Source organism: Ixodes scapularis, unplaced genomic scaffold, assembly GCF_016920785.2.
Source record: "Ixodes scapularis isolate PalLabHiFi unplaced genomic scaffold, ASM1692078v2 PGA_scaffold7__128_contigs__length_106722199, whole genome shotgun sequence".
NCBI classification, from domain to species: domain Eukaryota; kingdom Metazoa; phylum Arthropoda; class Arachnida; order Ixodida; family Ixodidae; genus Ixodes; species Ixodes scapularis.
Genome location: NW_024609882.1, coordinates 11892891 through 11916793, shown reverse-complemented (window position 1 = coordinate 11916793; position 23903 = coordinate 11892891). Strand labels below are relative to the sequence as shown.

The window sequence follows — 23903 nt, the reverse complement described above, 5'->3', positions numbered from 1 at the left end:
TTTCTTACTTTTTTTTACCAAGCCACGTAATTTAATATTTGTCAGTGACTTCAGCTCATAGTGCAGCTGTATTGACATCTCCTCGATCTGGATGAGCATCATACCGGCGTGCGGTTGTGTATCACTGCTACCTGATGCACGTTAATGACCCCAGGCTAGCGGTTGTACTGCACTGGCTAAATTTTCCATCTACAGCTGAGGTACAAGTCTCCCATTGAGTCAGACTAAGTTCAGGCTGTATAAGCATACACAGACCCCCCATTTTTTTACATATCGAGCTTCCTGGGGCAAATACGTGTCTTTGAAAACGATCGACAAAAATGTCAATTTTTAGATGCCTGTTTGAGAGACAATTGGCCAATTTACGATTCCTGTTGTTGCGTTTTTATCAATAAGCAGACGCTCTTTTTTAATTGCTTTGAAAGACCCCTGTTGGCATTCTTCTACCAACCGCATAGTCAATCGATAATTAAAATAAGCCATATCTAAAGTGTTTTTCTTCGTTTCCTGTAAAGAGAAACAATAAACAAAATAAATAAGGTACAGTGATATTGTTTATACCAGGGGTCTCGAGCAAGCATCCCGCGGCTGCGAGCCCCCGTTCTTATGCATCAAGTGCCACACATGCGTCATAAATAATAGTTTTATATTGTCGATTTATTTCCGTTGGAAAAAGGAGCTCTGCTTTGTTCACACATATTGCACTATGATGTTTTTGTTTTAGAGCGCAGCTCTTAGGCGCCCGTTTCCGGCTTGAGCGGCGTCGCCGTCGACGTAACCGCGCGGTGCATTATGGGACGCGTGACGTCACTGGTGACGTCACGTATGACGTCATCAGTGACAATGACAATGACGATGCTGATGCCAATGACGTCATCAGTGACGTCACTGATGACGTCATGAGTGACGATGCCGATGCCGATGACGTCATCAGTGACGATGACGACGACGTCATCATAATGACGTCACACGTAACGTCACTGATGACGTAATCACGATAAAGATGACGATGACGTCATCACACTGACGTCATCATTACGTGACCTCACAGGGGTCACGTGACCCTGGTGACGTCACGTCATCCGTCGTGAGGTCACGTGACCCTCGTGAGGCGATGGCGACGCCGCTCGGAAGGAGGAGTAGCAGGCAGGATGAGGAGGTGAGGAGAATGGAGGAGGGGTATACCTTCCCCTCAGTGCCCTTCCCTCCTCCTTCTCAAGAGCTGCGCTCTAATTCGGCGTTACAGGGAGTTGGAAACGGCTTTCATTTTTTTTTACCAAGTATTGCTTTGTATATATATTTGCTTCTTAGCTCTCTCTCATGTAAATCAAACGGAAAGGTAATAAATACTACTACTATGGTATACAAGAGCGAACTCTTTGCTTAAGGAGACGCCTTGGCTGCGTGAACTCTTGCACGCAGGAGCAACGGCCAAAGAGAAAGCTATGAGCTCGGGCTTCTAACTGTCGGACAATACGTTTGAAGTTAAATTATTTGCTTATGATGCTGCTATAAACATTGTCCGAAAATAAAAAAACGGCCGCATAAAGATATATGTTTTCTATGCCTGTTGATTCTAGTGAATTGTGCTACAGGGCAAGGATGGTGTGTTTGCTTTCGTTCTATTGAAAACAGCCAGTACTCTGGTATGGCACTGTTTTCATTTTTTTTTAGCATCAGGTGTTGGTCCAAAGTAGTCGTATATGCAAACAAAAAACAAAGAGGGCGACACGATGAGCTTACAACAAGCAGAAAGCAAAAGATTCATTGTCCAAAAAATCTTTAGGGTATCTTTGGGACAGTCAGCTGCTTTGCAACGTCTAATACCAATGCTGTTTGTTTGTTTGTTTGTGTATTGTTTTGTCCCAAAGTGGCAAAAGATTGCCCCAGCTTCCGTTGGTCCTCGTCCTTTCAGGAGTGGTGTATCTCGCTCCACACACGAATGAAATTGAGACCCCTGGTTTATACCATCGATGCTGAACTTAGTAATATGTCGTGGTATCCCACGTCCGCAGGTCGTCAGAGAGCGTCGTTAGAGGTTTGTTACGTCCACTTTGTCGATCACCGACGAGCTCCGATGGCTATTTTAGATGGATGAATCCAGGAGCTTTAGTGACCAAGATGGAATTCCAGCTCTGGTACTGCCGCTATTAAAGATTATACATTTAGGTCCCTAGAGAATACCTTGCCTAAACGAAAAAGCTCAAACTCACACGTTTATACTGCAAGGGTAGCAAATTCTTCTCACCCGAGGGAACGTTCAAAGTCAACGAAACCTATACCGTAGTCTGGATTGCAGTTCTACTTTAGACAAACGTTATTACACGCATTGTAACAGAGGAGCGGTCTCATGAGACAGGCATGACGAATTGTCTTATGAACAGGAAGTCTTGATGTGCTTAATTTGGCGAATTGTTTTAACAGGTTTAATTTTTTCTCGTAAATAACAATAAAATCATCATACTAATATTATATTTCCATTATTTCATCTGGCAGTTATATAAAATGTTAACTCAACGAAATAGAAAAAGTATTTTTGCTTTTCATTTCTGTTTTAAATTTTAAGCTTTTTTAAGCTTGTCTTATCGTGAATGAAAAGCCTGTATTTTTTTCTAGTTCGTTAACGGTTCCACTACCCTTGTTTTGAACGATCGATCATCGATGGTTGTATTGCTTCGTAAACCCTGTATTTTCTTCTTTTTTTTTTTTTTTGTTGCGTATTTCGGTAAGACGATTTTGCAGATTGTCCATTCGTAGGAGGATATACCGCCATCGGGAGTCCAGGAGCATCATTTGCGAGCATACTTGCTCGCACCAGCTCAGGTTCATTTCCAGAGTACGAAAACAGTTTTTATGTAGTAAAAGTCTTTATTTTGTTTGTCTTCGACAATATTTGCGGTTGGTAGATTTTGTAAGCAAGTAAATGAATAAATAAACATATTTTGAGTTACCTCAGATCGATGTGGTTGAAGTAGCGTCGCATATTTTCGGTAACGGTTCCTTTTTTGTGTGTGTGTGTATTTTAGATTTATGATTTAAGACAGCCCCACGGGAAACAAGAAGGACAAGCAAGACGAAATCTCAAAACACAGCTGTGAGTTTATTTTTCTGACTCGCCCTTTTCATAAAACGATCCCCACCATCCATAGAACTTCCTACCGTCAACCCACGGTACACGTCAAATACGCAAGGCCCAACGGCCCCGATGAAAAAAGAACGGTTGACGGTAGGAGGTTTTAGGGATGGTGCTGGTCGTTTTATAAAAAGGACGAGTCAGAAAGTTAAAATTCGCAGCTGTGTTTTAAGACTTCGTCGTGTTTGTCCTTCTAGTTTTCACTGTCTCAGGGTTGTCTTAAATTATGAACGTAAACCAGCTCGCCTGCGCCTTATCACTCATTTCAGCGTTTTGGGATGGTCATTTTGCATGTCGATTGCTTAAACGTAATGCAGTTGGGCTCCGACGGGGCACGACTGGATTTATTGAACCCCACCACAACTTACAAATAAGCGCCAACTTCATTATTTTTGTGTTGATTCTTTTTTCAGCGCTGGACGGCGACACCTTGTTGACGCAACTACTTCAATGAGTCATACGCGTTCTGAATGGTCGCTTTCTCGCCATAACACTGTATACGCAAAGAAGCACGCTTTCCGGTTCAATGAACTTCTATCATTTATTTATTTATTTGCGCATACCGCGACCTCACTTGAGGTCACTGCAGGAGTAGGAATACAATGATGCTCGGTATTGGTGAAAGAGAAAACAACAATAAGAACAAACATACATTTCAGATTGACCACACATTAATAGAAAAAACATCCATAACTGCTGAAATAGAATCATGGTACGCAAGCATGCGCGTGCGCCCGTCGACGTTATTCCACATCTCAACCGTACGTGGAAAGAAGGCATTTCTAAAACAAGTAATTTAAAACTTTCATGGCTCAATGCTTAAATGCTGAATACAATACAATACAAAATAATTTTTACTTGCTTCTTAAAAGATGGTTTAAATATAAATCCCACATAAGCCAATACTGGCTTGTGCGTGTGATCGCGTGAGATAGCAGCGACAGAAATGTATTTGGTACGCTCATTGCCACAGTCCTCATTAACAATTCTACGTCGCATTTTTATCAGCTCTATGATGCACCAGAAAGAAAGGGACTCGAGTCAGAGAGGTCATGGCGGTGGCAGGGGAGAGATGTCTGTCGTACCTGTTATAACTAGATCTGACTATTTTAGCCTGAACAGAATCGAGCAGATTATATTCGCCTTTTAAATACGAGTACCAAAAAACGAATCCATACTTTAAACTTGGCCTAACGAGGGTTTTATGGGCTATTATTTTACCTCTTTGGTAGAACATTTCCGAGTGAATTTGACGTATTCTAGTCATCTAAGGACGCGACGGGAATCAGATTTAACGTGCTTGTCTCGTTTAATGTTGGGAGTTAAATAAAAGTGTGGTGGAGAGATACTGAATTTGCTTCGACGCAAGACGGGAGTTGGCGCTGTGCCTTCCCATCAAATAATATCGAAAAATGGTGTGTGTGTTGGGGTTTGCATTCCACAAGGGAACACCAAAATGTGTCCTCCCCTCCTGATTGAGCCCTTTGGACAGCCATACGTATAAAAATATAAATAAATGTAAATACAAATCTTAAAAACATGAAAAGTAGTGTTGTGCTTCATCAACACGGGAAATAAATACATAAATAGGGAAGGTTCTAGAATATCTCCAATATGCTAAGCATAGCTAGAAAAGTACACTTATTCAAATGATAAATTACTATAATTTGTAAATCGTACTTAATCTCCACTTATGAAAATAGTTCAATAGTAATCAGGCAAAAAAAAAACGCTTAGAAAATATTCCGTAAGATAAAGATTTATACCCCATTTCGTTTACAAAAAGAAAACAAATTTAATGCAGCAAGAGTAGCCATATTGCCTTTAACAATTCTTGCCTTATATAATACTGAATGCACATTAAAGCGCGAACATGACACGTATGCTTTTTTTTAGTTACACGGGGTATCGGGGAGGGGCCACATTTAACTATTTGGTTTTTTTTCCCAAGTGGCCACTTAACGTAATAATAATAATAATAATTAATAATCACTTTATTCAAATCAATGTACTTCCATGGAGGAAACCAAGGAAAGAACTGTGCCGAGATAACTTAATATGTATTTGACCCCCTTATTTAAAAAACAGGGCTCATGCGCGCGAACATCAATACGCAAGAATAACAGAAATAAATTATACAATAATAAAATAAGCACTGAGTACAAAAAGAAATATGCACACTCATATGGTTTTAGGAAGACATCGCGAAAATCAGAAAACAAAAATTCCTTCAACATCAATATATTTCTCTGTTTTTATCCAGACAATTTTTAAGTTTGGGAAGCGTGAACTTAAGCATTAGGTAACCGTAATTATTTACACGCGTTGACATTTTCCAGTATTCGGTGTATCGAGTGGAGTATGTAGGTACAGTGCTAATCACACTTGTCTATAACGTGGGAGCGTGCGGCTTTCTCCGGGGAGCGCTAGACTGGTGGCATTCGCCGAAACTAAGCTAGTGACGTGGCACAACATGGACCGGCCCTCTCGAGGGGTGTCCTGCCCACTCTATCAGCTGGCGGCGAACGCGGAAGGCTGCTCGCACGCTTTTTACAAACATCATTGCTAGAACAATAAACAAACGATAGCGTGAAGGCGTATCAACGATGTCGTCATCAAAAAACAAAAAAATATAATTAAGCACTTTACTTTTATCGCTTATCAAGTTAGTAGAGTACGCAGGACACCCCTCGAGCGGGCCGTTCCATGTTGCGGCACGTGACTAGCTTAGTTTCCGCGAATGCCACCAGTCTAGCGCTCCCCAGAGAAAGCCGCACGCTCGCGCGTTATAGACAAGTGTGATTAGCACTGTACGTGGCATTGTAAAGTCACAAACTCAGCTAAAACATATCACACTAATAGCTTCGCCGGCTATTTTTTTAATAAAAAAAAAACTTCGTGACCGCTGGTTCGCTTAAAACCCCGTTCACACTCTTGCGACCGAGTACGACCGAGAGAGACGAGATCTGTCAAAACTTCTTAAAATTTCTTAAGACGAGGGAACACACAGGCATTCTGGCGCCATCTATACGGTGACCCTGGAACTGCGTTTCACAAGAATGAAGGTTTTTCGGGATTTCCGATGTCAAATGTGCGTAATACTTATAAGAACGGCTCGTTTATAACGTTAACAAAAGTTTTTCGAGCCAAGAAAGAAAGGATAATGCGCGAGAGAAATAGAAAATATGCCGGACCGCCAAGTTTCCACAGCTACCCAATAGATGGCGCCAGTGTGTCCTCTGGTTGTAAGAGGTTTTGAGGAACCCAGTTTTAAGAGGTCGTAAGAGTGTGAACGGGCCTTAAGTGTGCACACTCTGTACACTTACAGCATGATGCTCGTTGTTGTGCGCTTAACTTCCCTCGCCATCAAGGCAAATGGGGTATTGTTCAAAGGCAGTGTTACAATATTATTTTGTCATGTTCGCGATAGTATTTATTTTTTAACGTGAATAACACGCCCGAAGTACTATTTATTTTCTTTACGTTAATAGTACACCCGCGTAAGTTAGACACCAGAATGTGCAACTTGTTTGTGCCTCTGTTGCAGTGGTGCTGCAGAAGTTCGTGGCCAATGCGTACGACGTGTACGTCATTCGGAATAACGCGGCTCTGCTTCGATGTCACGTGCCCCCCGCAGTGAAGGATTACGTCAGAGTGACGTCGTGGGTTCGAGACGATGGAGTCACTGTTGGAACACTGGGAAGCACAGGTGAGTTCGCAGATTCAAACCTCTACACGTCCACATTAGATTAGAGTGGCAACTGATCGCAAACGTCAAAATAAAGACAAATGAAGTGGATGTTAAGGCGGGGTTAGTAGAGTACGCAGGACACCCCTCGATAAATTCGCCTTTGATCATCCGCCTTAATCTTTGATACCGTCTTGTCGAATCGCGCACTACTTCATGTTGTTCGCTTGTAGTAGAGTGGAACTTGTGACAATACTGATCATTTAATTGAGCTATCCAGCCACTAGATGACCGACTATTTAGACGTAAATCAATCATGGCGGAGAACCCGACCCGACCTGACCCGACCCGACCCTACCCGACCCGACCCGACCCGACCCGACCCGACCCGACCCGACCCGACCCGATCCGACCCGACCCGATCGTAGCAGGCACGACACGACCCGACCTGACCCAGCCCGACCCAACCCGACCCGACCCGTCCTGATCCCACCCGACCCTAGTCAACCCAACACGACCCCACCTAACCAGGCTTGGCCCGACCCAGGTCTTGACGCCTAAAGCACAAGCGCCCAAACATTATTGAATATAAGCATAATATTATTGTAAAAGTTATTTTGAAAATCTTGTTTTTTTTCAGATGTTCTCTTAATGTCCGAAAACATTTCAGAAATTATGCCATTGCACAATGCAAACTAAAATAACTGAGCAGACGTAACGTAAAACGTAACAGAAATACTCTCGAAAGGGTATGGCATTGAACTAATTTATTAATTTTCACACCGTACACTTTATTACGCTTTATTGGCTGTATAGATCTGTACAAATGAATCGCCGTATTTAGAAAGACAGGAAGCACGATCCGCATTCTCAATTTTAGATCCTCATTTACTTTTTTTTTACTCAGTTTTTCCTTCGGGTCTATTGACTATTTGTTCATTCCAACCACACTCCCGCTTCGTCACGACATCCAATATTTACTTCCGTACGCGACCGACGGGTCATATAGGGACCGAAATGTAATTGCACTCGCCCCTTATTACAAAAAGACATGCGACCGAAATGTAATTGCACTAGCCCCTTATTACAAAAACAAATAAACATGCGACCGAAATAATATTGTGTTGCACAGTCGAGGACGATGCAAGCTGAAACAACCAAGCGACGACCGAAACATACCGGTGACGCTGCCCAAACGAGAAAACTCTTCTATACTATAATCGAGAGCTCGCATGCAAACGAGATTGCCACGGCATATTATCTGACTCATGCAAGATGATGTTTGAAAACTGAGCGCTCGTACTTGTTCAGAACCAGAATGGAGATGATTCAGCGATGTATGTCTCGTTAATTAGACATGAGGAAGATACATAGAAAGGGGGACGGACAACGAAGACTTCCATGGCGGAAGTCTTCGTTGTCCGTCCCCCTTTCTATGTATCTTCCTCATGTCTAATTACCGTTACCAACACGCTCGTTTTGTACTTATGTCTCGTTAATTTCGACACCTCTGTTCTTCCCGTAATGCGTCCATAATCTGAGTTGAAAAAACAAAAACAAAAAAAAAACTTATGGTTTTTGTCGGCTTGCCACTGAAAATGCTGTATAAGTAGATAGCGGAGTAACCACTTTACCGGGGTCTGTATTATCGAGACGATGATGATGATGGTTTGCGGCTCTTCCCTTTTGAATGGGGCGGTCCCGTAGAGTTGAGGACCTAGCCAGTGGGGATTCGTTTATCCCCTTTGGTGAACTAGCATCCACCAGTTCTGTAGTTTTCGCTTCCTGGTTTCCACCAGCTCACGCCACCCTCCGTTGGTTATAGGTTATGACTGCACCGTCGCGCCATACTGCGGCTTCCTCACGAACTGCCCAATTCCAAAAGTACGGCGAAGCAGTAAAAGAAAAAAAAAAAAAAAAGAAGCAAGCTTATACCTGTGTTTGCAAAGCAAACTTTTGATAACACCTGTTTCTCAAAACGAAATATGTGCCGCAACTAACGAACAAACTATAAATAAACTACCGGAACACGAAATAGCTGTAATCCAATCTATCTCGCCGTAACTCGGTTCCGGAGGACGTGAGGGGTCCGAGTTCAAATAACCAGTTCCCCTACTGCGTTGTTTGAGCAACGATGACCAAATTCAAACCCCAATATTCGTGGTTTTAACCGCTCACAAGAGAGGCAGGAGTTCGATTTATTATATATTGAAACGCTCGTGCTCTTGCTCACCCGAGAGGCAAGAGCACGAGCGTTTCAATAAATAATAAATAGAAATAAATGTCAAAAACGAAGCGTACGAGATTAACTTCTGCATAACTAAATATTTTCACATTCAGGGCATTTTGAACTTCCGCCTTATTTTGCTCACTTTGCGAAAACAGAGAGTCAGACTTTCCAACTTGCGCTCCAGTGCTTGCTTGCATGTTGAATACTCGGTCGCGTATATTTGAATGAATAATAAGCTTGTTAACCTGATTAAATGCTATCGCGGAGCTAGTAGTCTCATGTAAGACGCTCTCGAACACTTCCATTTATATTCGACGTAAAAAAACAACAATTGATTAAACATTCCTTTGCAGGACTGTTATTAACCGAGGGCATACTTTGCTTAAAACAACTCGTCTTTGTGGGGTTCTCTAAAATATGCAGAATGTAAATGAGAGATTACATTGATCTTGTACTTCATGCACTCTCCATAAAGCAATGGCAAATGCTAAATACAACGCGCCTCGTGACTTGGAAGGACGCCAGAAATAATTAAAGTTATAGAGTCGTTTTTGTTCTAAAAACGAAGCTGCGATCCGATTAAACACGCCAATTTTATGTTTTTGGACGCGCCAAAAACAAAATAAATTTAGAGCATGTCACTTGCTCAACCTTAGAGCACCTTTTGTAGACATTGTTCAAGGAAGATCCTGTGTTATTAAAAAACATTACAAGAAACAATAATTTTGAGATAAACGTTCCGTACTTATTACAATACCTAAATTTCCACTAACTATTTTTGACAGCTCTCGTTTGTTTTTTTTTTATTCACAAGTGCTTGAATTGAAGTCATAATATAGGCGTGCTTTTATTTTAGTTTTCTATGAAGACTTTATAGTATAAGCTTATTTTCTCGTTTGTTTAATTTTATTAAATAAATGGCAACCTATGTTGAACGCCGCCGAAAATAAACGCCTGAAACGTTAATTATGTTATTGGTTAGTTTAATGAATCATTGGCTGAAAAGGAAACTTCCAATGCTATTATTTTATATGGGTATAGTTTTACAGTATTCTTTCTGTCGATCTAAAAGAATCAGTAAATTCCTGCCCACCGTGTCACGCACGACATGCTCAGATAAAACAAGAAAAGCCTCATGTAACAAAATCGCACCGAATGTTTTGAAGCGATGTCTGGCGTCGCTTTAACTGCCCGTCCAGACATTACACCGTCTCATTCAATGGGACCCCTGGGAGTCCTCGAAAGTTTCTTTTATTGTTATGGCCTTCCGCTGAACAAGGTGTTTCTGAAACGGGAATATCGGCTACTTTTTTGTGTGATCTTTGACCTTCCATCCATGTAGTTTGAATCTACTTGTCGGTTTCTGCGAGCATTGCTGTAATTTGGGATTCAACGAATAGATTAAAAATCAGATCATACACGATGAGTCTCGCATTCGATAATATGTGTGTGTTTTTTGTGTTGATGTGTTGGTCTTTTTTTTTAATTTTCGCAGTTTGCAAACCCAAAGGTTCGCGAAATATTAGAAATGTGCTGGTACTACGATATTTTTCTTTGTTTAGTTGACATCCGTGGCATTAGGCTGTGTAGCACAACTACATGTAATAAAAAAAAACGTATTTTAAAGACTGTAATTAGAGATCGTACTCGTCGCTACAGCGCAGCTTTGTGTTAGTAGAATTGTTTGGAAAAAAAAAACAATGCAGTAGATATGTTGCGTCTGACATCAGTGCTCGCAAGATTTTTTTATTAATATTATTTACTTAACGTTGTTTGATAGAAAGCGTAGAAAATGTACCCACCGGAAGGACAAATGGTGTCCAAATTCAGGCAACTACCAATTTGCTGGAAAATATATGAGCTTCTATCAACCTGCGCTGTTTCACACAGATGAGCGGTTATCGCGAAAGGAGTGCACTAAACATTCCTGATATCGATCCTCTACATTTTCAGGAAGCTACTCATATCCCCAACACATAACGTTTGACAATTCCACGAAGGCAAACTGCCCAAAAAATTATCAATGAGTTTCAATCGAGTTTCCAGTCTATTCTATAAGAACACATTAGAAACTCAATAGACCGATCTCGCCAGCTAGTTTGACTATGCCACCGCTGTCGCAATGCATCGAGGAAACGTTAGTCTTTCTGCACGTGCGACAACCATCCTGGGACACTGCACGTGTAGATCACGAGACGGCACGAGCCCTTTCGTGCACTGCCGTCTGACTCTTGTGAACTAAAGTCACGACGGCGTCGAGCATGCGTAGAACGCTGGGTGAGATCGGTCTATTGAAACTCATTGATAATTTCTGTAAGGGTGAATTCGATAGTCAGCATTCAATCCGTAGATTGAATGCTGACTACATGACGCCTACCGACCTACCTACATGACAGCGTAAGGCTGGCGACGTCCGTCTGTAGACAAAGCAGTAGAAAGAGATGGCGAGTGGTGAAGGACAAAGGCGAGAGGGAGGTGACGTCACGGGGCGGAAGCCAATGCGCGCACGAGTAACCGGCGAACAGCGAAAACAGCGTCAGGCAGCGAATGCCGCTGTTAAGCGTGCAAGGCGGGCGGAAGAGACAGAGGCGCAGAAGCAGCGCCCAGTTCGGATGGCCCAATTGCGTCGCAAGAAGCGGCAAACCGACGCGGGTTTGCGTGCGACAGAGCGAAGGGGGCTCGGCAAGCTCACTTTACCGGAAAAAAACAAACAGGAAGATCCATTAGTGGATTGTTAAGGAATTGGTTAGCATGACCCGTGGGAAACGCCACACACGTCTCCTTTTGGAAAACCTTTAACACTGACCCCGCAACGAAGGCCAAAAGAGGCAGCAACAAATAGAGGAAGCAGAAGACAAAGCCAAAACAGAAAATTGAAAGAGTGAGCGTTAGCGTTTTTCTAAGGGAGACGTGTGTGGCATTTGCCAAGGGTAATGCTGACGCATTCCCTAAGAATTCACCAATGGATCTTGCTTTCAGTTTGTATATAAAGAAACAATTTAGCAGATTTCTAACCCTTTAGCGTGTATCAAGCAGACTTTAGATAACCTACGAACACAAGCCAGATATGTTTTGATGACAAGACTTGAACGCAGTAAAGAATGGCGGGATTGTGCGCTGCCGGGTCATGGACTTCACACTCACGGAACCTTTCAGCCCCGTAACACAACACATCAAAAGCCAGTTTTTGGTGAAGCCATTAAGGTTCACAGACGCCTTCACATCTGCGTAGGGGTCCCTTTCCAATACCACGTAAAAGACAAGGCCCGAGCATGACGTCGTCGTTTGTTGGTCCCCGGCCCACTTCTAGCGCACAACATGCTGATTCTCGACGAGAGACGCCGCGAAGCGGCAAACGGGTTCGTCGTGCCGTCCCTGGGCACTAGCGTCGAGAAGATGCGCTGGCGGAGACGCTGATGCGAGCAAGGCGGCGCCTCGTGGATCTACAAGTCATTACGTGTGGGGCGGGAGGAGGCGCAGGTCTTGTCTTCAAGGTGCTATTGCCCTTCTCTCCCTTCCCTGCCCCTAAACCAGCGGTGCCCTCCCTTAATCGCTCCCAGTCGACGCAAATGTCTTGTATATCAACACAAATCTCGTCGGGGTCAATATTCGCGGCGGCCCTATTGTTGCCAGACTCTTCGTCGTGTCGGTCGTGTCTGGTTCCGCACTCATCGATCACACCCAGAGCGGAGAAAAAGCAGAAGGCTTAGACGAGAGGCTTAGGGTCACCGCCGCCGGACGGGGTTCCGGCCTCACGTTGCTCACGTCGGGAGTGAACCGTACGCCGCCTCGCTGATTCCTGATGCAGTTTCCCCTCGAGCGATGCCCGAGGCTCAGTCTATAAGCTCACTTTGAGCACGCCCTGCCGCCCTCCGTGCACTCATTACTACTCGGCGTCCCGCCCTGATTGCCTGGATGATATCGAATCACCGTGGTTGCTTCGGGTGTGGAGAGTTAGGTCACGGTTGCGTCATGCTCTCACGAGGTTGGAGGCGAATCCATGGAGGGACAGGTTCATTGGGTTCGGGAATTCTGACAATTGTTCAAGGTTAGAGAAACAAATGGCGCGATAATTGAGCGGGGTTTACTCAGAATCAAGTCCTTGTAATTTACTTCTAGCTGAAGAACCCCGACGAAGAAGTGAGTTTTACAGCGATAGCTGTTGTGGGCTCTTCCCATCGCTGGAAGTGACGTCCGTTCTTAATGTTCTAGTTGTTTATTTTGTCGTAGTTTTTTATGTATTTGTATTTGTGGGTGTTGTAGTCATTGTATTTCTGGTAGTTCTCGTTGGCAATGTAGGGCTTCTGTCGTCAATGTTGCCAAATCCTTGAGAAAATCTCGCCCGCTGCCCGCGGGAATCAAACCTAGGTTAGATGAGTGAGAAGCGGAGGCGGTACCACTGACCTATGCCACATCTTTCTTTTTCTTTATTGCTGACCTACGCCAAAGCGTTAAAGACCCGTTCTATAATTAGCGTTTTTGTAGTACATGATGCCTAAGTCGCGTTTTCTGAAAAAAAAAATAGCCGAGAAAAAAATGTATTTGTAGCACAGCCAATGTCAAAAGCTCGTGGTAGGAGACGCGCTTTCACAAACAAAAAGGAAACAAAAGCGTTCGGAACAAAGTAGTCAAATGCCTATTTCGTTCCGAATGTATTTTTTTTCACCAACTTTACGGTACGTTAACGCGACGCCAATGAACAACGACTTCGCCAAGACCTTTCGCAGCTGTCGCATTGATTGAATTCTAAATTAACACAGAACTGCTTAATCTTTTTTTATGCCATATTGCAATTTACGCGAAGGCTTGTCTTTCCTGTAGAATTCTTTACGCATTATTTTATTATGCAGTTAAAGAAAACATATATATATAATATAACGACGAAGAAGCACATGATTGTGCTGTCTTTGTCTCGCATCCCTATTGAGATTCTTCGTAATTAAGTTCAAATTACACCAGCTTGTTTATACTCTTCCATTTTTTCGTGAATTCAATATACTAGTCTGAAGACTAGATTCCGTGGGCGAATATGCTGAGAAAAATTGACGAATTTCGCCCGGCGGCTTTTGCTCTGCGTGCCACATCAGCACCATGAGTGCGGCGTCGTTCGAAAAGCAAGCGTGCCGCCGTGCGAGGTTCGTCAGTTATTCGTCGTAGAATCGCTCCACGGAGTTCAACCTTTACGGCCCGTTCACACTCTTGCGACCGGGTAAGACCGAGAGAAACCAGACGGGTTTTCAAGCCTCTTGCGATCTCTTAGGACCACCTCCGCTGCAGTGCATCCGGTCCTAAGAAGTCGCAAAAGGCTTAAAAACCGGTCTGGTCTCTCTCGGTCGTACTCGGTCGCAAGAGTGTGAACGGCGCTTTACAGTCCACTACTTTCACTTAAACGTTGAAGGAACTCCAGAGTGAATATGATCCGCTTGAAGAGCAGAGTACCCCACTAGTCTCCCATTTCAAGATCCAAGTATTGGGGGAAGGTCGCTCTAGCAGGAGCCGCGGCGGCGTGCTGCCTTTGCAGACGTCGTCTGCTTGTCAACTACCGTTTTATAACAGAGTTCGCGTAATTTGTATAACCATATTACGCTATCTATAGCTGGGAAACTTACAGTTATAAGGTTTGTGATACTATCTGCTAGTCAGACTTCAGTGTAAGCTCTTCATACTGCGAATTGAAAGTCAGAAACATATTCTGGCTGAAATTCGACACACTGCCAAGTCGCGTTTCTTCAGCGCTTTGCCGGGTTTTCGAGCATGTCACCCTTTTTCCGTCAATGACGAGTTGGCTGTAAAGAAATTTATGAACGCCATATTCTAGCTTTTAGTTACTCTAATAAACAAGTATATATTCTAAAGTCTCTTTACCATCAATCGAGCATGACTGATTTTTTCATAAAAATATACAAAATTATTCCACAGCACCGTCTTGTAAATTTTCATGCTTAGAAGCTTTTTCTGGTTTCATAGCTGATTATGTCGTCCATCGCCCAACGCTCACGTATGTTCTAGGCATGCATCCCAGGCGGCGAAATAAAACTACATATTGCTTGTTTAGCGGTGAATGGCAGAAAATAACTGAAATTGCACGGTTAATATTCAGACACGATAAGTTTATTTACATCGGTTACTTTATGGTATAACAACTGGCGCGTTGCTCGTTCGAGAAACCAAGTGAGCCGTCACGGTGAAACTGGTCATAGTGCCTCTTTTCAGCACCGAAGTAATCCCTGATACTTTCCAATCCCGACTCGCCCTGTTTTGACACCAAGGTCAGCCCGCCGTACGCTACCTTCATAACCTCTGACCTTTCGATGGTCGTCTCCCCTTGAAAGTTTCTTCTCTTTTAGAGATGCATTCGCGCGCGAACAGGTATAGGTACGTTCGGTTGAGCACCTGAGCTGCGCGGGCCATCAAACGTACATCATAATCCGCTCTCTTTCATTAGCTCTCGGAAAACAACCGTCCATGCCCTTTCCGCCGGTAATGGCGCGTACGGTCCCGCGTATAATTTGGGAAGAAATAAAAACCGCTCCCGAAACGCGTATATTTCTCTATTCCGCTCTACCGCGTCGAGGACCCGCTATTTTCCCGAAACCCCTCGAAGGAGCGAGTCCACTTGAAATCCTTCCTTCCCTGGGGACTCCCCCGGGAAAAGAGCGAGGGCGAAGCGCTTCTGGAGATGCAATTCGGGGATCCCGCTAATTTCGTTTGGCCGCCGGAGCTTTCGCACTTGAAACGGGTAGAGGAAGTCGAGCTCATCTCGCCGACAACAACAACAACGACAGCAAGAAAACCTCTTCTGGAGCGGGTTCGCCTGACTGGCCTTAGAGGGGCGTCCATTTGTCTTACTTTCTCGACCCGCTAGCGTTGGGAGAGCTCTTGATCAAATCGGGAACTCCTTGGGGAAGTCTGCAAAACGAGTAAGTGCTCCTCTCACTTCAAGCTTTCTCCAGTTCTCTAGGAATTTCTTTTACGTCGCTTTCTTGCCAAAGAAAACCTTATCTGCTGTTCTTTTTCTTTCTCCCTAAATCTTCGTTTCACTATTTTGCTTGAGTTAAGCCTTTTTGTTTTGTAACATGCTGACGGAAATAGTATCTTACTATGACCGGTTCCTACGTTATATCTGGCGTAGAACTTTCTACATCATTAGAAAACAAATATCACGAGAGCTTAATGGAACGTGCGATAAAAATGATCGGTTCTTGATATTTTTCACTGAGCCCGGCAAAACACTATAGAGCCGCTATCTATCCGTTTTATGTAGATATACACTGCAAAACCCATGATTTCTGCTCGTAGTTTATATATCCCTCAGGAATCTGTAAACTACGAGCATTATTCTTTGAAGCTATGTATATCAAGAAATTGGAATTTTCACGTAACCTTACTTGCAGTCAAGATTAATTTATTGGCACTCTGGAACAAAACTTAGAGCCGGAGTACCGAGTGACTCATGTCTCTCGTGCAATTACATATCGTGCCATGTTTCGGTTTGTGCTTTAGGATAGCAGTGTCAATGCGGAGCGCTAGTTCGTCAGCCACTTGCGCCTCGAGAATACAATATCCTCTGCTTGGACAGATTTCAAATAGTTTAAATCGATGAAAGGACTCACTCAATAGACCACATTCAGTTTTAATTTAAACTCAATTGACTTTTTCTAATGAGTCCCTATTGAACCGTACCAGGGTATTGGCCACTGTGTCTTAATTGAATTTTGGCAATAGTGTTTCAATAGAACTTTTGCTATTGAATTTCAATAAAAAATTGTAATTGAGTTTCAATTGAATTTTTGCAACGTGTCTCAATAGAATTTATTACAGCTGCGTTTAAAAAAAATTGCAACTGGTTGCGAATCTTTTTGTATAATTCCTTAAATCATGCAACATGAAGGAAACAAAGCACATGGAGGAAACGAACACAAACATCATAACTAAGCACTCGCAACCCACTAATCGTACTCCCAGTGACTACCCCACCGCCTTATATACCCTACAAAAGAAAGGTATTCATTTGGCCAGCGACCACCTCAGCATTTATTAAGGTTCCCAGTTTGCTATTTTCTCCTTGGAAGTCTCATGAATGATAAACAATGTTTGGACGTCATTGGTCTCTATCCCTTAATAGAATAATAGAAAAAAAACATTGGTACAAGCAATAATCATTCGGTGCAGTAATCCACAAACGACCAAACTCAATTGCATTCCTAATGAGTAAATTCAGTAGAATCGATATTGAGTTTCTTATGACCAAACTCAATTGCATTCCTAATGAGTAAATTCAATAGGATCGATATTGAGCTTCTTATGACCAAACTCAATTGCATTCCTAATGAGTAAATTCAATAAAATACATATTCCATTTCTAATGAGCAAACCCAATTTCATTCTTATGAGCTATTTCAAAAGAATATATATTGATATCTTAATGGCCAAGCTCAATTGCATTCCTAATGAGTAAATTCAATAGAATCTATATTGAGTTTCTTATTACCACACTCAATTGCATTCCTAATGAGTGAATTCAATAGAATCGATATTGAGTTTCTAATGACCAAACTCAATTGCTTTCCTAATGAGCAAATTCTATAGAATCGATATTGAATTTCTTCTGACTAAAATCAATTGCCTTCCTAAGGAGTAAATTCAATTGAATCGATATTGAGTTCTTAATGACAAAACTCATTTGCATTCCTAATGAGTAAATTCAATAGAATCGATATTGACTTTCTTATGATAAAACTCTATTGCATCCCTAATGAGTAAATTCACTAGAATTGATATTGAGTTTCTAATGATCAAACTCAATTGCATCTCTAGTGAGTTTAGTCAATAGAATCGATATTGAGTTTCTTATGATCAGTCTCAATTGCATTCCTAATGAGTAAATTCAATAGAATCAAAATTGACTTTCTAATGATCAAACTCATTAGACATTGAGTTTCAATTGACTCAATAGGGACACAATAGAAAGTCAATTGAAACTCATTGTTCATTTTTGTAAGGGGTGGGAAGCGCCACTTATTGACATAGAAATTGCTTTTATCAGGCATTCATCGGTGAGCGAAGGGCGCGCCGTAGGTTGTTCGATCAATGCAAGTGTTTGCTGAATACGTGTCGCAGCTTGTTCTCTAGACATTTTTGAGAGCAAAAAGATGTTTGGCCGAAATTAGATTATCTGAAGCGTCTTCATTCACGAGTGCCTAAATAAAACAGCAAAAGTTGATGAGATCTCGTGCAATTTATAAATGTGTGGACAACTCAAAGCTCTATATGTTATGCAACCTAAAGTGCCTTTATGAGCACCCAATGTAACCAGGAGATGCTGATGAGTTATGCAACTTCAGGATGGTAATAGCCTGGTAGTATTTTTTTTCACAGTACGAGCACTTACAAGAAAACGCGGTAAGATTAGAAAATGAATTTACCAGCTGTCTCCAAAATAAATTTAAGGCATAACATGGGCAGCGTATATCAGCGACTTCGTGTTCTTAGAGGAAACTTCCTCAAATATGTTCTTAACTGATCACATCATCGCATTAACGTTTTATGTCTCAACTTCAAATACGCAAAAGAAAAATTACTTGCAAAGATGTCTTGTGCCGTAGTCAGTTTATTTATTTTCCTAATCGGAGTCGAGACTTAAAATTTTAGTGCGCGAATGTAACCAGTCATACAAATATTTGAAAAATAGTCATAATTCTGAGTCATATGTCAGGACTCTATACTCGTGTTTCGGGTTGTTGATATCTGTGGGCTATTTTATTGCGGATTATAAGGTTTGTTTTGGGGACTCCCGGTAGATAAAAATGAACAGTTTCATTCAAACACTCACAATGCTTTATTCCTCAAACAACTCAATCTCTGGCCCTCAACAAAACGAAGCTAGAGTATTTGTTGTTGTTGTTTTCTAAATGAGCGCACTAAAAGGCTTGTTATTTTATTGGTGGACATGCAGTCATAGAAAGGACAAAAATAGTTCCATATAGATCAAGTGATCCTTATGCACACTGATGGCCAATGCAATAATCTGACTCTATTACACCAATTTTCACTGGTGTAGACTCAACTAAAAAGAGCAACAGCCTACTTATGAAGGACTTTCAGGGCTCTCTTGTTTCTCTTATTCAGTTCTGTGCAGATGGGTTCCATTTTTTTTTAAAGCATTTAACAGGACATTCAGCAAATTGTCCCCGAACAATGTGTAGCATGTTTCACATACATAAATGTTAGGCTGGACAACTATCTGCCGCTTCAGGTCCAGTTTGACATTGCATGACAACTAAAGCCACGCTACTTTAACCTGATGATCGAACTCGCTTGCAACAGTCTCTCCAGACTTCCTCACATTCTGCAAATGAAAACACATACGAGCTTAATCCTACTTCTTCAACGCAAACAAAACGTCATCACTTCCTGTTGGGATGTCAGAAGTAACTTTTGCAATACAGCCTTTTGTGAGGTAGTTAGGCGCATGCCCATCCCGTCGGCACCATGACAGAGCAGCACACGACAAAACACCGCGGTAAAAACAGCACGCGTCAAAACAGCACAGCGTCAAAACAGCACGGCGACAAAACAACACGCGACAAAACAGTACTGCGTCATAAACACACAGCGACAGAAGAGCACGTGCCAAAACAGCACAGCGTCAAAATAGCACGCGACAAAACAGCAGAGACAAAAGTGCACAGCGACAGAAGAGAACAGCATCAAAACAGCGAAAAGACAGTGAGTGTGCAGGCGAGCTGGTGATAGCTAACCATGTCACTGTGGTGAAAGATCATAAAACGAATATGCCCATTCGCACGGTAATCAACAAACTCGGAACGTGGCGGCGGAACGTCTCGAAATTTCTACAAAAAAAGGTTGAATGTAATCCAGCTAGAAAGGAGTGAACAAAATGTAAGGGCACAAACGAGCTGGTGGTGGCTCAACATTTCGAAAAAAAAAAAACCGAGACTGGGACAATAAGGTCTCGGGTTTTTTTTCGAAATGTAGAAAGGAGCCTTTCATTGAGAAATTCAGAGGCACTAATTGATGACCTAGAAGACTTTCATGGAAGACAGTGTATAGTTATGCCAATGGACATTAGGATTTATACTATTCGCTAGAGATGGCTTGCTTGATGCAATGGGCTAGGCAAGTGCTAGAGCTCAACCTGGTAAATGTTCAGTCCAGAACAGGTATCGCCGTCGACAGTTTCCTTTCTCTTCTTGATTTATATCTGCAGGCGACAGTCGTTGAATATAATGGTCGGAGATATGTCCAGAGAGATGGTGTACTCATTGGCTCTTTCGTGGCACCGATGTTAGCATAAATCTGTCTGAACACCTTAGGTAAGCGCGTGACTGAAACCCTTAACGAAAAGAACTTGAATGGGAGCTTGGTGAAAAGGTACGTTGATGACATTTTTATTTGAGCTTTTCGAGAGAAGGATGCTCGGTGTTTGGATTCGATTGTAAGAACTGCAGCTCCGGGAGCTTAACTTTACGACCGAACAACCTGAAAATGGGTCCTGCAATTTCTTGATTTACGCATACATGTCAAACAAGCTCTTTGTTGGGTGTACGGGAAAAATACGCAAGACCTGAGGTAAGTAGTAAGAGTTGCCACGCCACATCGGTTAAAGCAGGGGTAGTGAAATCCTTAGTAACAAGCGCATTGCGTAAATCGTGCTCTCATTTTATGCGTAATGCGGTTAAGTAACAGTGGTTCAGGCTGGAATCTGCAGGATATGAAGAGGAATTGATCAAAAGGCAGTTAGAAATAAAACTTCAAAATGGACACCAGGGGAAGAAAAAAAGGAAAAAGATAGCAGTAATCTCATATTTCCACGGCCTTTCCCACAACCTAAAGGCTTGCGCTAACAAATTCGGAGTAGACGTAGTGTTCTCCACAGATTTCAAACTGAGCAGGTTTATGCCATTTCTGTCAAATCACAAATGCTGTCAGAAGGCCCATGGAGAACCTTCGGTTCCGTGCAAAGAAATTGTGGTATATAAATTTCCGTTAATATGCGGGTTCAAGTACTTGGGACAAACCTCGAGATGCCCAACGATAGGTTATTAGAGCAAGAGAAATGTAAACACGAAAGCGCCGAACTCGGAAATTGCAAAGCACGTCGAGGAATGCAACAATTGTACTGCGCACTGGTCAGAAGCGGACGTTCTACATAATGAGCAATATGATATCAAGAGGGTCGTTAAGGAGACGATAAGAATTAAATCAATGGGAAACTGCATAAGCCAAGCATCAATGCAACATGGAAGAATCTCCAAAAAAGCTTCTGAGACTTTAAACGAACTTACCAATTCGCGAGAAAAAGGAAGGGAAATAAAAAAAAAAGATAAAGGGGGATTAAGGGGGACAATATGCAGTTAGGGTCCATCGCCGCGGTTTAGAGGTCACCAAGATGTGCTTCCTCCCAAAATAGTTTTTCTCTCGTTTTTTTTTTTTTTTTTTTTGATGGTACGTGTGGTTTCGGTGCTACTGTTTAGGATAGTTCGGCAATTTTTTTTCAAGGACACTGCGATGCCCTGCAGTGTCCTCGTTTTATGTGGGCTGTCGTCAACAATTCTATCAAGGTCACTGTAATGCCCCGAGATGTCCTACAGATAAACAGATAAAGGCCTCTTTTGTCTGTGCGTGCGCTTGATCTCTTTGTGTGTCACGTATGTTCTCTCCATTTGGCGCTGTTTTGAACAAAGCAGATTTCTGCGAAGAGTGTGGTTGGAAAGGGCTTCCGGGGTATATACAGGTTGGTCGAGAAATAAACCAGTTAGCGGAGTTTGAGACGTCCATTTCTGTGTCTGTTCCTTGGCTTCTACTAAAACGTTTCCAATTTCTTCCGCCACAGTCTCAGGTGTTATATGACATGATCAAAACAGCACCGCCACAAAACAGCGCAGCGTCAAAACAGGACATTGACAATATAGCTAGGGTTTGGCATTTTCGGTGTTTATTATTTTAAAAATCGGCTTCGTTTTTTTTTTCGTTTGTTTTATCACAAAGAGAGAAGTTTCCGGTTTATTGCGGTGAATATTTGTAGGCTCATAAACCCCTCGGTTCTTTTCGGTTTATTGGTAAAAACCAGCATACTGACAAAAATGCTATATTTAAAAGCGTTTGTTTAAAATGTATAGTGAGCAAACCAGGTTCTGATTTTCTTATTGGTTGCTGTCTGTGGCAGCCGACGTGACCTGACCTGACATTATCGTCGTGTGCAATTATTTGTACATAGGACGAACATGAGCTTCACTACCACTTCGGTCTCAGAGGCAAATATCAATATCCAGAAATTTGCAGGCATTGGTACAGGTACGGGTGTTACCCCGGCTGTAGGGTGAACGGAGTATATAGAGTCCAAGGGGAAAACTTTTTCATGGTGCCACAATTAGCATCCGTGTGTTCACGTGCACGCGCGGTTGTTTGTGTGTGTGTGCTAACGTGAAGGAGTTTGCACGTGATAGTGCGCGTGTATGTTCGCGTGTACGTGAACATATGTGTGGGCTTCTGCGCCCTTGTGTGGGCGTACATGTGTGTGTGCGCGTGTGTGTATGCGTGTGCGTACGGGCGCGCCTGTATATAATTGTACGCGCATGTTTGTGCTTCTGTGTTGGTTTGTTTGCGTGCGTGGGTCTCCATGTGCCTTTTTCTGTGCGAGCGCGCGCGCGTGTTTTTATGTGCGTGTGTCAATTTTGTGCGTGCGTACGGATGGTGTTTTGGGACCGCAAGGAACATCCCACGCAAGAAGATCGCCCCGGGCGAAAAACCGTCGACGCATTAGGAGGCGAGTGCTCCGAGTCTCGGACGTATGTCGTGCACAAGCGCTTCGGCGGCAAACTGGAGCCCTCCGTCAACACTCGGACGCGTACAAGAAGCCCCTTCGCTTCCGCTGCAAAGAGCTCCTCGCCGATGTTATGCTCGAGCAACGCTGACGCGAAGCAAGATCGAAGCGCCGCAGACGGGGAACTCGTCCGTGCGCACTTAGCAACGATAACGAAGGAATAAGAGCGAACCGAGAGCAAAATAAAACAATCCTGGATGGTAAACAAAAATACAGAGGGTGCTGACGAAATGCATGCCGTAGTGTAAAATTCTACAGAGAGGATCTGAACAGAAGGTCCGCAAGTGAGTAGGGGTTTCCAATATCTGGATCACATCTTCAGTAATTGCGCATTAAAATCTTGACTGAAAGTACGTTTCACTTTTTTTTCAAGTATGTTTTAAGTCGGCCAATTTACAAACCACTCAACCAAATATACGTGCATATTCAATTCTTCAGTATTTGCATATGGTTGCCTTCTCCAATTCGGTATATTTTACTCTATGACAGCCGTGAAGCCAGGGCAGGCAAACAACACAAACCTGTTACACAACTTGAAATTACTCAAGGGACAATAGTAACGTTTGTCTTCTATACTTACAAATACACTGGTGAAGAGGCCGCACTTCGCCAAGGAGCAGCACGTGTAGAAAAATCCTTCGATTGAGACGTATATGCATCTTAGAAGGGAAGACGGCTCTTCAAACAATCTGTCTAGTATTTTGTAGTAATTGTTCGAATATTTTCAGTCTCTCTAACGGAGCTTTAAAGAACGTACGCCTTCTAACAACATTTCTGCTCGAATTTCGCGCTATTTGCTTCTATACCCCTACGGGCTGTTCAAAAAGTATCCGACCTTAGGCGGGAAAAAATAATTTATTTATCAGGAGGTCTGATACCCTAATTCGCTTCAAAATACTGTCCTTGGAATCGTCCTCACTTCCTGTAATTGGTAAAAGCATTTTTAAAAAGTCTTTTTTTAATTTAGTTTATTTGTGCTTTTTGTATTCTGCATATTGTATTCTCA

At 42.6% G+C, this 23903-nt stretch overlaps 1 protein-coding gene across 1 annotated transcript in view; it reads left to right on the top strand.

Moving 5' to 3' along the window:
- Positions 1 to 23903, top strand: part of LOC8052053 (Down syndrome cell adhesion molecule homolog) — a 244907-nt gene that overhangs the window by 72608 nt on the left and 148396 nt on the right. Inside the window, exon 4 of the mRNA XM_042286473.1 lies at positions 6681 to 6842. Within this exon, the coding sequence (XP_042142407.1) occupies positions 6681 to 6842 (162 nt within the window). The remainder of the gene's footprint in view (positions 1 to 6680; positions 6843 to 23903) is intronic.